At 34.6% G+C, this 16,508-nt stretch overlaps 3 protein-coding genes across 9 annotated transcripts; 2 read left to right on the plus strand and 1 right to left on the minus strand.

Moving 5' to 3' along the window:
- Nucleotides 1–797: 797 nt before the first annotated feature.
- Nucleotides 798–3,139, minus strand: LOC142533052 (putative mediator of RNA polymerase II transcription subunit 26c). 2 transcript variants are annotated; one of them, XM_075639648.1, is made up of 7 exons: nucleotides 2,526–3,139; nucleotides 2,355–2,423; nucleotides 2,177–2,259; nucleotides 2,016–2,086; nucleotides 1,787–1,908; nucleotides 1,601–1,691; nucleotides 798–1,379 (listed from the first exon to the last, which is right to left on the minus strand). In XM_075639648.1, exons 1-7 carry the CDS (start codon nucleotides 2,874–2,876, stop codon nucleotides 1,354–1,356), a joined length of 813 nt encoding a protein of 270 aa, XP_075495763.1. In that variant the 5' UTR covers nucleotides 2,877–3,139; the 3' UTR covers nucleotides 798–1,353. The 2 variants fall into 2 exon arrangements, with proteins under 2 accessions (XP_075495763.1, XP_075495762.1); XM_075639647.1 differs by having other exon boundaries at nucleotides 798–1,383.
- A 1,461-nt stretch (nucleotides 3,140–4,600) lies between these two features.
- On the plus strand, nucleotides 4,601–11,320 carry LOC142532654 (sterol 3-beta-glucosyltransferase UGT80B1-like). Of its 5 annotated transcripts, none has more exons than XM_075638996.1 (16): nucleotides 4,604–4,867; nucleotides 5,031–5,126; nucleotides 5,336–6,060; nucleotides 6,343–6,485; nucleotides 7,377–7,619; nucleotides 7,761–7,872; nucleotides 8,175–8,345; nucleotides 8,474–8,537; nucleotides 8,652–8,709; nucleotides 8,805–8,982; nucleotides 9,225–9,355; nucleotides 9,496–9,598; nucleotides 9,856–9,932; nucleotides 10,129–10,176; nucleotides 10,398–10,547; nucleotides 10,872–11,320. In XM_075638996.1, exons 3-16 carry the CDS (start codon nucleotides 5,601–5,603, stop codon nucleotides 11,079–11,081), a joined length of 2,148 nt encoding a protein of 715 aa, XP_075495111.1. In that variant the 5' UTR covers nucleotides 4,604–4,867; nucleotides 5,031–5,126; nucleotides 5,336–5,600; the 3' UTR covers nucleotides 11,082–11,320. The 5 variants fall into 5 exon arrangements, 4 of the variants coding, with proteins under 4 accessions (XP_075495111.1, XP_075495110.1, XP_075495112.1 ...); XM_075638995.1 differs by having other exon boundaries at nucleotides 5,031–5,122; XM_075638997.1 differs by lacking the exon at nucleotides 5,031–5,126 and having other exon boundaries at nucleotides 5,336–5,784; nucleotides 5,815–6,060.
- A 588-nt stretch (nucleotides 11,321–11,908) lies between these two features.
- LOC142533317 (uncharacterized) lies at nucleotides 11,909–14,070 on the plus strand. 2 transcript variants are annotated; one of them, XM_075640045.1, is made up of 5 exons: nucleotides 11,909–12,185; nucleotides 12,937–13,025; nucleotides 13,104–13,281; nucleotides 13,609–13,682; nucleotides 13,764–14,070. In XM_075640045.1, exons 1-4 carry the CDS (start codon nucleotides 12,006–12,008, stop codon nucleotides 13,672–13,674), a joined length of 513 nt encoding a protein of 170 aa, XP_075496160.1. In that variant the 5' UTR covers nucleotides 11,909–12,005; the 3' UTR covers nucleotides 13,675–13,682; nucleotides 13,764–14,070. The 2 variants fall into 2 exon arrangements, with proteins under 2 accessions (XP_075496160.1, XP_075496159.1); XM_075640044.1 differs by having other exon boundaries at nucleotides 11,910–12,185; nucleotides 13,760–14,070.
- Nucleotides 14,071–16,508: the final 2,438 nt, after the last annotated feature.

Here is a 16,508-nt window from a genome sequence, read left to right on the forward strand (position 1 = left end):
CTTACAAATTTACAAAAATTTTAAATTCCTGTATACAATATCCTACTCTAATGGCAACTTTTTATATAATCTGTTAGTTATTTGTTCTTTCATTTTTGTATTTAAATTTATCTATTATAAATTTAATTAAAGCAAAATGATGTATTTTGAACCGAGAAACATTTTTTTAATCATCCCGACTCGATGGCGAACTGGACCAAACAAATTTAAGAAAATTGCAAATAAAAATTAGCATTTTTTTTCATTTCAACTGCCATCTTCGTCTAATTGGTAGCTTCCAAAAACCATTTGTTTGACACGATTATTTCCCTATTTTTGTATTCATTCAACTATATTACCTAATTGATCACAAAAAATGTGAAAGGGCAATGCATATGGTCAAAATTCAGCCCAAACTCCTAAACAAAAGGGATTCCACTAAAATACGAGTCAACGTAATTTGTCTTGTTTCAAACTAGATTCTTAAAGCATTTGCTGCCTATGTTGTTGTCCCTATTAGTGTTGTAGGCATCACTGCCATCCTTTGACCACAACACTTTTACTTGTCAACATTTCCATAATGTATCCGTCTCTCCGTTAGGGTCAAAAATTAGCTTCGCACTCACAAAGACCAAGTCTGATGTAGAAAGAAAGTTGGTTACTTCCCAGTTAGATATACCAGCAAGAATTTGACACGATGTTCGTAAAGAAAAATGAAATATAAACATATATAAATTATTCGACATATACTTATCATTCATCTACACACGTAAAATAGGAAAGAAATTATTGTTTCGAAGAAAAAAAAGGTCGTAAATGCGATATATTTTCTCAGTTTAAATTTGGGTACATACTAGGTGAGTATCAATTTGAATAGACCAAGTGAACATAGTTAAGAGTAACATTATGTGTTCCACCACGATAAGACTACACGACTCTGCTGCCTGCGACTATTTGTCCACTATTGAAAGCAGTGCATCTGCCCACTCCCAACTCCACCAAACAATATCACATGGACTCCTCCCTCGACCCTCTTTAAATATTATAATCTTTAATCTCATTACTATCGTTATTATTCTAGCTTTATTGAAGTCACATGCGAAGCTTAATGCATTCTTCTGCCACATTTTCAAGTACTGTGCGCTTCATAACATGCTCAAAATATCAAACAGTAAATGAAAAAACAAAATACAGAATTCAAAGAGATTGAACCCGATTAATGACTCTAAATGTAGGGTAATTAGAAGATTTATCACTGCCAGGGTAAATAATGACAAATTTGTGCTGTGAATCAGTAGTATTTTACAGGTAGAGTGCTGGTGCCTCCATTGTTGGCAATAGAGACTTTCTTGACTTTTGGCATGTTGTCAAAGTTCATCGTTTGCTCTGTTCTTTGTCTTCTGACTTCATATATATAAAACATAATTTATCAGCAATCAAACGTAGAGTTAGACTCACTGTTGAGTCGTTCAACTCAAGCTTTAATGTATTACACAATGTGTATTGATTAAATAGTATTATTTTCTGGTAGTGATACCATATAACCTTGAATAGGGAGATTAAAGTTAAAACTAGTGATAAACGAACAGTTGGTTTTCACGAAGTACAAAAACAACAGTACCAGTTCGAGTTTCTTCTTGATTTCCATGAAGGCGCTTGGCAGATGATGCATACGATTTATCTGATTCAATTTGGTTATCCTTCACTTTTTCCTATTTCACAGCAACCGAACCAAATAATCCACTTTTAATGTATAAAATCAACTTTTTTTTTGAAAATGATTTACGGAAAAAATGATGATTCTGACCTTATAAGGTGGAGTCGAACAATAAGAAACTGAACCGTTTTGTGCTTCTCCGTGAGGAACCATTTCTGCATTTTGGATGCTGTTCTTGAGTTGAGTTTGATGGGGTGGTGACTTCTTATCATCTGTTACAAAAACTCGCCGTTGCAGTAGTATGATATATGATTTGATTCCTTTTCATTTTATATGTAATATTCAAGAAAATGTGAATTGCGAGTTTCTTGATTTTTACCGCTGAATTGAGTAATTTCTTCCTCTGTTACATTCAATCTCACCCATTCATCAACAGTGTCCTTCCATTTCCTGGAATAAGAACCACGATTTAAATTAGAATATGGAGCAATTTCTTGAACTGATTTCAAGAATTGAAAAACTACGTTTCTTCGCACAAACCTGACAAGGACTTTCACCAACCTACGAACTTCATCAGATGAATGTTTTCTCAGTCGAGTGACTTGTCTTCCAATGTCAGTTTCCTTAAAAACATGTAAATATAATTTTAATAATCCAATAACAAATATCAATCAAACGATTAAAAGGTTAAACATCATTAACATAGTAACTAATTCACCTTAAGCGCTTTGAATGTGATATTCATTACCACCAGCCTCTGAAGCAGGGCAGCCAAACTTCCCTCGGACTAAAAAGTTAGTCACAAATGTAGAACATAATAAATTTAAAGCACATTTGAGTTAAATTTTTTTTTAAATAAAAATAAATGGGAACGTATCAGGTATTAAACCTGGGTGGAAGAATCTAAAAGATTCTTGATTTCAAGAATCTCTCTCAGTTGAATAGCATCCTCTTCCTCTTCCTCTTCTTCTTCTACTTCATTCTTTGACGCCATTTTTTCTTCTTGAGTTTCATTGTTTACGGGTTCTGTAACATTGCACTTCGGGCCCCTGAAAAATTGGTTATCACAATTCTGGCACTTAGAAAACAGTGGTGCATAAAGTTTCTGAATGATTCCGTCTCTTCGATTCATCAACTCCTTTTCATGCTCAGCAGATGCTAAAGAGATTGCCATATCAATCCACGTCCAAACATCCAGACCTGAATCCACTACCAAAGAACGAAACTCATCTAAATCCATTCTCTAAAAAAGATCTCTTCAAAAAGTTTGTCTTTTCAGTTTAAGATTCTTGCAATAACTTTCTTGAAACAGCGCATATCGGCTAAGAACGGAGAAAAGCTCACGATAAACAAGAACTCTAATAGATATCAATATATCCTAAATTCTTGTTGATTCTCTCGAACAATGTACAGTGATCACTGTACTTCGAAGCTGAGAAAACAGGACCAATTTTGGTGGCGTTACGGCAGGAGAAGTATGGGTATGTTTTGGGTGTATCTAAATGCAAGTGGTAAAGATTTTCGATTTATTAGTTTTATAGTTTTTTTTATATAGAAAGAATGTCAAAATAAAATATAAAGTCAGATTTAAAATAAATTCAGAGAAAAACAATTACTCACCTCTTGCAAGTGGGCATTTAAGGCATTTCATATAAGTTTATCTAAATGAATAAAAATGGAATGATAATTTTATTCCATTCAAATGATTAGTAAAAAAAATTATTGTTATCACGAAACAAATATAACTACTTATTTTAATTTTATTTTTATAAATAGTATTATATTTATTAAATCATTGTTTTTCAATAAAATATTATAATAATTATTATTTAGTGATATTTTAATTTTTATAATTATAATTGTAATAAAATATTATTATTATTATGATGATGATGATATAGATTTAAATTAGTAAAACAAAATAAGAAAATAGGAATAAATGTGAGACGGTCTCACGAATTTTTATCTGTGAGACGGATCAATTCTAACGATATTCACAATAAAAAAGTAATACTCTTAACATAAAAAATAATATTTTTTTATGAATGATCCAAATAAGAGATCCGTCTCATAAAATACGACCTATGAGATCGTCTCACAAAAATTTTTACCATGAAATATAAATCATCAATATGAGAATGACATTTCCCATTAAAAAGGACATTAGTATCAGTCGAGGATATAAAAAATGAGGTGGGATGATAATCTATCCAGCATGAGGAAGGCCCAAAAGTAGACATATGCTTTCTAAATAAAAGTTCTGGCTCATTTAGGATACTTCGAAGCCCATGGACTATACTCGAATGTGAGAGGGATCTCATTTTCTTTTATCTAATAAATAATGCTTTGAGTTTAAGGGTAAAATAAAACACGACCCAATTATAGGTCCACTTTTAATTTATATTTCATAAAGATGACAAAAACTTGTGTGAGACGGTTTTAACGGGTCGTATTTGTGAGACGGATCTCTTATTTGGGTCACTCATGAAAAAGTATTACTTTTTATGCTAAGAGTATTACTTTTTAGTGTGAATATGGGTAGGGTTGATCCGTCTCACATATTATGATCCGTGAGACGGCCTCACATGAGACCCACTCTCATAAGATTTGTGCGGCAATATTGGATGTTTATGGTCAAAAAGTTATTTTTTGTAATTGTTGGAGTTTGATTTATATCGAATAATAAGATCGTTGATTTTTTCCGATCTTGTCATTGTAATTTTATTTTTCCAATTTACTAGAAGTTTTATTGATAATTTCCCCATAATTTAAAATGAATGACCAAAGTTCATAGAGAATAAAAACTTTATTTAAAGAATATTTCATTTCCCAAGATATTTCAGTTTTTATATTTAATAGTATTTTTTAAATAAAAAATATTATTTTTAAAACGACTTAAATTGAATTTGTTTATAAAATATGAAATTTTCAATTATGTCTCGGCCGGTATCTACCATTTGACCCCGATCAACTGCCCGTATCATCCATCCACCATCAAAAGGCAGGATCTTTACTAAACCTTCGCTGGACTCTTTATTGTTCAAAAACATAAAAAAAATAAAAATTATTGTGTTCCCAGTCAATTAATTTCTACAGTTTTTGATTTCTTCAAGGCAGGGAGATACATATGAACTTGCCCTGGATTCCTTTACCACAACGTAAAATAAATGATCACTTGATTTCCCAGAAACCCAAGGCGGCTGGAATCTTCTTCTGTCCCATTTCGTAAAGGTTTACTCGCCACTCAACCTCAATCAAAAAGTTTTCATCTTTCTGTTAAAAATAGAGGAACTTGGATAGTAGTAAAAAGTGGATCTTTCTTAGTTTGTAAAATATTTCGCACTTTTATGTTTTTATTATTACTTGTTGCCCATTTTCTTGAATTCTACCGCAGAGTTTATTTGTAAACTTCTACCACATAATTGGGCATCCATGTTGTGATCCGTTCGCTACATCTGCTGCATATGTCTGGCCTTGTTATTGATGGTAGGTATGGTGTAAAACCTTGTCGGTTTTCTGAGTACAACTGTTCACAGCGCATTCAGCGCGGTATTGACTGTTTGGTTGTGGACTTGTTGGTTTGAGTTAGTTTTCTTAATGTGTGATAATGTTTTAAAGTTTCGAGTCTTTTAAAATCTTCAATCGCTTTTTTCGGTGTGCTAAATCGTGAACTTTTCTCTTGCTATTTTTAATTTTCAGCTGAAGACTTTGGAAGTTCCAGGATAAAATTATAAATACTGCTATTCGAAGTGTTATGGAATCACGGGAGTGCAAGAGTTTTGTTGTTTCTTTCATCTTTTTATGATATTTTATCCTAAGGAATTTTATACAGAGCGTGAAGCTGAGCAATTTGTTGAAGAAAGATTTTTTGCTTTGCTGTTAGTTGTTGGATATCGAGAGTGGTACTAGAGGGCTTAGAGCAGTTTCTGTAGCAGTTGAATTTAATTTTGAGTGAATCAGATGAATGAATGGTAATGGCATTGAGAAAATGCCAACATCGTTAGAAAATAAGGCTGAAAACAACCTGAAGATTTCGATGGGTGTGGGCAGAGTTTATGGTTATGATACTCCGGTACATATAAATAAGTTCCCAGACAAAGAGCTCAATCTTGGGGTATTGACAGGGACAGGGACAGGGACAGGGACAGGTACAGGTACAGAGACAGTGACAGTGTCAGAGGGTAGTTCAATGGAAGTAACGAGAATCTATCCCAATGAATTGTCTAGCATTGATCCAGAATTAGCATATCAGAGGAAAATTGCAGTGTTTGCATCAGATGATAACTCTTTAAATGAACAACCTGATTTATACACAACACCCAAACAGAACCAGCGGAGGACAAGTTTGTTGGAGTCATCATCTGTTTTGGAGGTTTCACCGTCAAAAGATTTTAGTATCAGTTCACTGCCTCAGGCACGAAGAGGTTAGCATTCATAATTGTTGGTAACTTATCCAGTTAGTTTTTCATACCTGATTTAGTTGTCGAGTCGTAGCATCATTTGAAAATTGATTATGAGCTCATAACTGGCATTAACGCAGTCTTTGATGGCCTATTTTGCTTTTTCGTCAGTTTTATTTCTTATATATTTCCAGTATTTACATGGTTATTTATTTATTTGTGTCCACCGTGAAGTCGATGTTAAGGTAGAGGGAGGCTTTCTGTTTGAGATTGTGTCTGATTGTGCATTTTCCTCATTGTCTTAAGGTTTGGATTACTGCATCACAGCACCAGTGCAGAGAACTCTTTTTCTTGACAGCCAAGAGGTTGCAATTTCGAAATCTATGATTGAGAGAAGGGGTACTCCAAGGCCTGATCTAAAACTGGATAGACTATCTGAACATGAGAAGGTGACATGAAAATCAATGGAATTCTATTTCTTTGTTGAATTTGTGGCTTTATTATCTGTTATTTTTCGTGTATCTGTGTTTTCACGTTTGATGGTCTCATTTACACAATTACACCTCCAATCTTTTCCCTCTACTATTTACAATGATATATACTGTTAAACTTGTTCATGCTCCTTCTGTCTTGCGTGAGTCCCACGTAGAAACTACAAGGTCACTGCAAGGGCACTTACATTTGGTACTCAATATTTCGCCCTAGGCATATATAATATTCATGGACACATGAATCACCTCACGCTTCCGTTTAAGTTGGGATTCCAGTTGCATTGCTCTTTTCATTTTACATGTTCTTTTACTTTATTGTGAGATGCAGCATGTCCTATGAAATTTAATATTTTGCACACGAAATCTCTTAGGCCTGATTTCTTTGTGGTTGCACTTTTGCCTGCTAGCCTGTCTTTTCCTTTTGTGCTATCCATATATTAGATCTCAGTAGTTTTGAAGAATGACTCATAACTGAAAGGACACTCTCAAAAAGGATATCCTGTGCTATGCAATTCAATAGCTCTGTGTTTGTGACTATTATCTGCAAGTGTTATCTGGCTGGTTGTTTTAAAAAATGATTATCGTGTTTTCCTCTAATATATGTTTTCATTCATTGTAGTTTGATGTCTCTTTACCCATTCCTCGGGTCAGTGAAAATGATCCATACCAACTCTTTTCCGAGTTATGTAGCAAACTTGACTTATTTGTAGCATGTGGGATGATTTCTGCTAAATATTGTGATGCACACCTTATTCTTCAATCGATCCTTTTTCTTGTGTAGATTTAAAGGGTATACTAAATTGTTGTCAACTTCTGATAAAATAATGTTTTTTCCCTTTTCGCACCCAGAAAAAACTAATAGTGAACTTAGTGAAGATACAAAGTGATGGGACTGTGGAGGTTGACCTCACTAAGGGTGCTCATGAAGCTTCTGAGTTGCTAGAGCTCCATCCAGATGAGGCAATTCCTCCTCCTACTGATTATATCATAACTGGTTATGACAAACCTATTCCAAAGTTAAACATTGCCCTGCTTATTGTTGGGACAAGAGGAGATGTTCAGCCTTTTCTAGCTATTGCTAGGAGACTTCAGGTAAGCCTTCAAATTTTGTAATTGCTCAAATCTGTGATGTTTAATTGATGTTTGCACAATAATATATAGTGTACTTTTTCATGAAGAACTTTCTTAAGATTTTGTTCCAAATTATTTAACCAAATTCATATGTAACAACAGGAATTTGGCCATCGTGTTAGGTTGGCAACTCATTCCAACTTCAGTGGATTTGTTAAGTTAGCTGGGGTTGGTTTTTACCCGCTGGGTGGTGATCCTCGTGTTTTGGCTGGATGTAAGAGGTCCTCGACATGCTTGTGTATTCATGTGAATATTCTTTGAATTTAATCTAAGATATACTTGTTTCTGATTATTTATTTTCGCACTAGTAGCTCTTGATACTTGTGGTTTTTGTTCTAAGTCCATAACTATAGTTTACTATTAAAACTATGTTTCATATTTCTGAACTTTGTACTTATAACCTTCTAACGCTCGTAATGCATTTTCCAATTTCTTTATTTTTTCATTAATGAATTACCTGATAGTAATTGCTTCAATCTGAACTTATCTCGACTAAATTTTTGAATGCATGCACAGATATGGCAAGAAATAAAGGTCTTATTCCATCTGGCCCAAGAGAAATTACTATGCAACGAAAACAAATAAAGGCCATCATTGAATCTCTCCTTCCAGCATGCACAGAACCAGATCCAGTGACGGGCGAGCCATTCAGGGCTCAGGCAATTATAGCAAACCCACCTGCATATGGTTAGTTTTAAACCAAAAGCGTTTGGGAACTTTCCATCGGTTAAAAACTTATTTGATAAATATACTTCCAAAAGCCACAAGTTTTCTTCTTAATTCATCTTAAATATATTAGGTTTTTTGGTTATCAGGACATGCACATGTGGCTGAGGCTCTTGGTGTTCCCCTGCACATCTTCTTCACAATGCCTTGGACGTAAGTTTAAATTATTTTGTCTGATCTATATTCCTGCCTATCTTTTTTAAGTAATTTAATCTTACTTATAAAAAATAAAAGGAAAAAATTCTTACATGTGTACTTTATTTTCAGGCCAACATATGCATTCCCTCACCCATTGGCAAGAGTACCGCAGAGTGCAGCATACTGGGTATGCTTAAACTTCATGAGATGCTCTTCTTTAATTTGTATAAATTTACTGAATTTCATGATAAACGTAGACCTCGTATTTCTTGATTGATCCAGCTATCATATATTCTTGTGGATTTACTGATATGGTGGGGCATAAGAAGCTATGTTAATGACTTTAGGAAAAATAAGCTGAAGCTTGCCCCTCTCGCATACTTCAGCACGTACCGTGGTTCAATTTCTCATCTTCCAACAGGCTACATGTGGAGTCCCAATGTCGTCCCCAAGCCAAATGGTAAGCATGTTCCTCCGCTGTTATTATTTTATCAGTCTTTGGTCTTCACATTTTATGTCGATTAACATAATTGATATCTTTGAGATTTTCAAATTCCAGATATTCCGCTATTTTCATTTGAAAAATATTCCTGTTCAACTTTTCATAGTTCGGGTTCATGGTAGAGCCTGTGTGTTCTAGATATATTTATATATTAATAATGATGATCCGTCACAATTTATATTTCTTTAACTAAATTGCAGACTGGGGTCCCCTGGTTGATGTTGTTGGCTACTGTTTTTTGAATCTTGGAACAAAATATGAACCAACTGAAGAATTTATTCGGTGGATAAAAAAAGGCGATGAACCAATTTATATTGGCTTTGGAAGCATGGTATGATGGTCAAATGGGAACTCTCTTCTCGTTTATTCTGTGTCGGTATCTTGTGATTGAGTGATTCTGTGAATTGATGTTTCATATTCTGTGATGGGATCCTTTTCTGTATCATACGTTAATTTTGATTGTTTGATTAGCCTCTCGAGGATTCGAAGAAAACAACGGTTATTATCTTGGAGGCATTGAAGAATACAGGGCAAAGAGGAATAATTGATCGAGGGTGGGGCAACCTTGGTACTCGTAAGTTTCTATCTTCTGTTATATGACATCATTTTGCATTTTGTTGCTACTCTAGTGATGTCATACGTTCACAGCGTCAGTATACATATGATAAATGGGTTGGAAATTTGTTACGAATTATTGGCGTGTAATCATCCTACATTGTATTTGAGCATAACTTGAGAATATAAAATCCGCGCAATTATATAATATAACCATTATGACATAACATACGGGTGCCCACGGTTGTTCTTATTTTCGCTTTCTTTCTATTGCAGATGAAAATATCCCGGACGATGTTTTCCTTCTTGTGGACTGCCCTCATGACCGGCTGTTTCCTCAGTGTTCAGCTGTGGTTAGCCCAGATTTGAAGCTTCATCTGGGTTTATATCTTCTTCTTTTTTGATATGGGAGTGTGAAATAGTCGCTTTAAAAATCAATATATTATCGTTGTCGAATTTAGAAAAATGTTTAAATATAGATTTTTCATAGGAAGAACTCTGTGTATTATATCCCGCTGAACTAATGAAGAATAAAATTGCATTTTGGAGGTTCATCATGGCGGAGCTGGAACCACAGCCACTGGACTACGAGCAGGGGTAAGCCAGAAATTAAAATGTCCGAATAAGTTTTGTTTAGTTAAATATTATAGAACTTTTGAAAGCCATATTTGGAATAAATGATTCTGCATATGCCCTCAAGTAAACTACCCACATTTCTATATTCCAGTACCATGATACTGATGTGCCTCCGACTAATCGAAAGAAATGTTTGAAATTTACTGAATCATTAGATAACATAAAAGAGTTTGTGGATGCAGTGTCCTACGACCATAGTTCCGTTCTTTGGAGACCAGTTTTTCTGGGGAGAAAGAGTCTATCAGAAAGGATTGGGACCTGCACCAATTCCTATTTCACAGCTTAATGTTAAATCCCTTTCAGAAGCTATAAGATTCATGCTCCAACCAGAGGTACATATCAACTTAATCAATACCTTATGAAAACTTTATAGCATAAGTGCAGCGTAAAAGATTGAATCTCATTGTGCACGTGAGTTTCTCAGCCATACACGGTTGAATAGCTACTCATAATTACCATCAGTAACTTTTAGAATGTAGCAGCAAGCGCACGATAATACATTGTCACATTGTAGAACAGTCTAAAATGCAACCGTTGTTCTTTGCAATACACGTCTGATTAAACATATTGGCCATGAGCTCAAAAAAACGTGAGGGTTGCTTTAAACATATTGTCAAAGCAATATTTCACTTTTAATGCTCGAAAATCAACTCCAGGTAAAATCCCGAGTGACGGAATTAGCAGTACATATCCAGAACGAAGATGGTGTTGGAGCTGCAGTCGATGCGTTTCATCGCCATTTACCGCCTGAGCTTCCATTGCCAACACCACCTCCTTCGGAAAAAGATGAAACTCCAAATCCGCTACAATGGATTTTCACTCAGATTGGAAGGCTGTGTTGCCTACCGTGTGGCGGCATTTCATGAATTTCCTGCGTTATTCATATACTCCAATTGTCATCTCTTGCTAGCTATTCATTTCATTTTCCTTGTTTGTTATGCTTATTTGTTAATTAGTTTGACGGATTTGCTTAAGAATTTTTGCGTTCAAGCTCGCGTGTACTTTTCTAATCAAATTTCACCATTTTTGCAATTGACATTCATGCGTGTAAGAGTTGTAGTTGCAATAAATTTCAATAAATAAGAAAGCCAATATGCTAACGCCATAGCTTGCATACTACGATCACTCTCTTCTTGATCTCCTAAATAAAATACGAGAATAAGAACGACTTGATTTCTTGTATGCATAAACGTAAATAAGAGATTACTCGTGATAAATGAAGAAATTTATCATTTTTGCAGTTGGCATTCATGCTCGCATGTACTTTTCTAATCAAATTTCCCCATTTTTGCTATTGACATTCATGCGTGCAAGAGTTGTAGTTGCAAGAAATTTCAATAAATAAGAGTTGACTCGTGACAAATCAAGAAATTTTCCAAATCAGATTACATCTATTCCATTTATGTTGAAATTATTACATAAAGAAAAAAATCATGACATTAATTAATTAGAATAGCTTATAATTTAAGTTTCCGCAAAATAAATGAATAAAATTTAAATTTTCGTAGTGTTATTGATATATCGTGTGGGTAGATTTGATGCTACATATGGGGTACTGTCCTGTTTGGATGGACAAGATTCATACACGTGTGATTTTAAAAAAATTAGTGGATCCCATGTATATGTGGCTAAATTTGGGCAGTGTCCCCACGTTACCCGTGTTGTGGATGATGTTTTCAATTTCACCCGTTTTTTTCAAGTCTTCTTTGCCACTAATATTACAGCATCCAATTATCTCCAAAATAATCGATCTTTTCCCATCCCCTCTACAAAAAAAAAAAGTAAAATAAATGGCCATTTCTGTGGCGCCGGCAGTCCCCAGAAGTGTCGTTAAAACATCGTCGTCTTCAACATCGACCGTTTCTAGGCTTCGGAACTTGTCCTCTCTTCAGTTCGCAACGGACCTTCGCACCTTTCAACTCCAGAGTCAATCCCTCAAATCTAAGCCAAGCCGCCGAACTCTTACGCTGGTAAATGTGTTTTGGTTAATGAAAAAGAGCAACTTTGGCTTTTTTCCTGCAATTTTTGTTGTGGTTTGCGTTAGAAATTTATTTGAAGTTTCGTTGTGATTTGTTTTTTTATTTTGGGCTGAGGGAAAAGTTCTGTTTTTCTCCTTTTGTACGACGATGGATTGGTAATTGTACACGGTGACATTGGGCTTGTTATGTGGATGATTTTCAGTTTAGTTCTTTTCTTTTGTAGTTAGTGTAGTTATTTTCTTTTTCCACAACTGAAATAGTGTTGTTTGACTTTGTGGAGTTATATTCCATTTTTATGTCCTGTAATATTAGTGAAAGAAAAGATTTCCAAACGCAAAAGATGGAACTTTCTCCATATTTCTTTTCAAGAATTGATGAGGATTCTCTTGGGTATAATTCTGGTTGGAGTTGTAAATATGGTTAAATATGCTTTAGAATTAGTAACATGTGAAATTGAATTGTATGGAAGTGAAACTCGGGCTACAAGGTCATAAAGAAACAAGGAACAAAAACACTGCATCTTGTGGTTCCCTGTTCCACAACTATAAATATTGTATTATAAGGTCAGAATTTTCTACCATGGAAGCATTTTGATGGCAGATTTTTCAAAATTAAAAATAAATAATAATAGCAGAAGTAACCAAGAAATAAAAGCTCTTTCTTAAATAGTTGATTCTTGACGATCAAGACTTATAGATTTTGTCATATGTTGGAGCTAATTGCGTGAATGTTATTGCATCAGGTTGCATCAAAGAAGCAGACATTTTCTTCTTTTGATGAGTTGTTGGAAAAATCTGACAAACCAGTACTCGTAGACTTTTATGCTACTTGGTATGTCTCTTTGTTGGTTTCAACTTCAGAAGTTCTATGTGCTGAGTATTGCCCTGATTCTGTGTTTGAAATTTTTAGGTGTGGTCCTTGCCAGTTGATGGTTCCTGTTCTAGAGCAAGTCAGCACTAAAATGGATGGTAAGATTCTAGTGGTGAAAATTGACTCGGAGAAATATCCCAGCCTTGCAAACCAGTACAGTATAGAGGCGTTGCCAACTTTCATTCTGTTTGCGAATGGAAAACCTGTTGATCGCTTTGTAAGTATCACTTTAGTTACCCCTTGGAATTCTGCAAATATTTGCTCAAATTCAGCTCTATCTTATTATATTATCGTCTAAGCCAGAGAAGACTAGTGCAAGATTGTGGGAAATGGCAAGAAAAATTTCTTTTATTCCTTAGCTTTTAGATTGACTTGGATCCAACGTGACAATTTGCATTATCTGATTTGATATGTGTGTGGATTAACACCTGTATTCTTCATTCATAAAAGTTCGTCGTGATTTAATATGTGGTGTCAACGGTCAACTTTTGAGGACTGTTTATAGTCAAATAATACCCTTTAATATATAGAAATCAATTTTCAGGAGGGTGCGATGACTGCCGACAAGCTCATTGAACGCATTGAAACTTCACTACAAGTTAAGCACTAGCAGAAGATGTGAGTTCATTTGTCTCCCATCCCCCACACACACAAAAGAAAGGAATTACTACTCCTGATTATATATGACTCTCCAGGCAGGATTGAAGTGATCTAAGAAATTGAGAGAGCAACATAGATGGTGCAAGCGACCTAAATTTGTGGATAATACTTACTTTGAATGTGGTAAGGCTTGACTCTTGTCTTTGGAGTATTAATCATTGCATACATCGGCTCAAAATCTTGACTGCTATAGTATGAGCATAATGTGTTTTGAACTTCCGATGTACTTGTTTTATGATGGAAAAATAATACAATAGTTACTTTACTTGTTTAGATATAACAACCTTGAGTGCTATGGATATTGTTTTATACTGCAATTGGAGTACCATGTCAGGGTTGAGTTGAACCGAATGGGCTTTTTTTTATCAAGCTCTTATTGTTGACTTTGTATTCTTCTTGGTGATTTGTAAGAACATTAATATGTTGCGCATGCCATTTAAATTTATGTTCACAATGTGAGTGATTTTTTCATATTTTTTAATTGGCCACACTGGAGACTCAGTGGAGCTTCGGTGGAGATGACTTGCACATTCTCTAATATAATTAACTATTATGTATCTTGATACAGTCTTGAATAGAAATTTGGAAATGTCAAGAGCTGACTGCTCTATTTGAATCTTGCTACCTTGGAAACATTTGAATACTAAATTTCCAACAATTGTCAGTTTTGTTGTTGACATTGTTAAATGAATGTTGGAATCAATTAACATGAGTTTAACTCATGTAAAATTGAAAATTGTTACTCATATAAAATCCTTTTAGGCTTTTACAAAAAATACCGCAAGAGAAAACCCAACATGAGTCAGATAATAGAATATATGGTTGTTATTAGTCATAACAACATTGTCAATTTACTTCTTATCTCTTTTAGTTTTTTAGGCATTATATGCTATCCATTTAGACCTCGTTAAATCAAAAAAAGCATCCTGATGATCCATCAATGCCCAAGATCCATCTTCCTGCTGCACCATACCTTAATTCTTTTCACACCACCATGAAGCTGGTACACAATATTCGTCCTTCAGCACATCCATATGCTTGTTAACAAGCCCGCTATCACGATTAACTTCGAGCTTGAACCCCTCTTTACTCCCCTGTGTGCCTTCAACTCCATGCAAATAAACTTCCAAGCTATGCCAACTATTTTGATTACCTAGATTCTTCAAGTATATCAAGCGTTCGCCTGATATGTGGCGTTCTTGATGTCACGGACACAGTTAGGACTAGCCATAAGAGTGTTACTAGGAGTGAAATCTTGGGAATCACCATTTTGCCTTTTTTTGGGGAATTCGATTTGTGGGAAATTAAAATGTTATATCTATCGTGAAACGAGTTCGAGTTGAAGAACTTTGGTGTTTTTTATATAGATAGGTTAAGCCCATAGATAATAGCGCTGACTTTTGATTGGGCCAAGAGTTGTGAGATTTAGGTGAGTAATAAGTAGATTTTTCAAATACAAATATAAATATGAGCAAACGAAAAGTTTGGTAACTGAAATTGATTGACAATTAATGTTAATATGTATATGATTTCATTCGTAGATGGTCTGGTCACGGGTGCAGCGCATTCGATATCTTTGTATCACATACACAAGGATTCCTAGTTTGAATGTCAATTAAGTATATTTTCAAAATAAAAAAATTGGAGATTGTTTCTATTCACATTCTACACTCAGTTGGATTTTGCATGATAAAATGAGAAAAATATGTGCCAAATCTCATAAAAATAGGGATATCATGAAGTGATAATGTATTTATATCGGTCGTGAGATGCTAATATAAAGGTAATGCAATGACCAAAATTCAATTTTAATTTGACTATTCGAGGCCTACATATTTTTATGACATCATCATACGACCAAATCAGTATTAGCTATTTAGATTCAGGTTTAGTAACACCTTTATGGTAACATGACTCGCTATATTTGTGTTAATGTAGTAATCGTCATTAATCCACCTTAATTTCTACGAACTGAAAAGGTGGAACATGTGGCCGATGTGTCTAAAACTCAATTCCTGAATTTGAATGGTCGAGTGTGATTTTTCTCTAACAACTTAACATTTACAAATATGTTTTTATTAAATTAGGATGTGATTAGGTGATCCATACTTTGTCCTAATTCTGTACTCGTATTCTTAAAAATTGCGATATTGGTTTTATTTAACGAGAATATAAATCGGAGGCTTGTAAATTAAATGTTGTTTTACAGCTCATGAAAGTGACTGGCCAACTGGGATTGTGTTGTTAAGTAGCTGTGATGGTGGCCCATCTGTAAACGTGGCTTATTTAAAACCGTCGATCTGTGTCGGCGGAGGCGGTGAAATATTCCAGCACCTGTTTATTTAATCAAATGTGCTTATAACATGCAAATATTTTCTTCTTTTTTTAATATAAATTTCTTGTAATAATAACTAACATTTTAGGAGAATCCTTGAAACCACGTTTTTTACTTTTCGTAAAAATACCTTTCAAAGCAACGCATGGTAAAGGACGCTTTCTAATTAACTTATTCTCCCAAAATCCTTTAAAAAAAATTCAGATTATTTCATAATGGGTGATCCTTGGCAACATATTATATTATTTAAGGTTTTTATTTTTCATGGTTTCTTTCAAAGAAAACGATGATGAAGCAAGCAAGCGCGTAAGCTACAGTGTCCAAACCCGTGTTGACCCACTGATTACGTGGATGTACGTCGGGCGTCAGGATGCTGTGTGGCATTAGCAATTGGGATTTCAATTTGTATTTTATTCTAATGAAATTTCACAAAAATCACGATCACAATC

Source organism: Primulina tabacum, chromosome 18 (genome assembly GCF_025594145.1).
Source record: "Primulina tabacum isolate GXHZ01 chromosome 18, ASM2559414v2, whole genome shotgun sequence".
In the NCBI taxonomy this organism is placed as follows: Eukaryota; Viridiplantae; Streptophyta; class Magnoliopsida; order Lamiales; family Gesneriaceae; genus Primulina; species Primulina tabacum.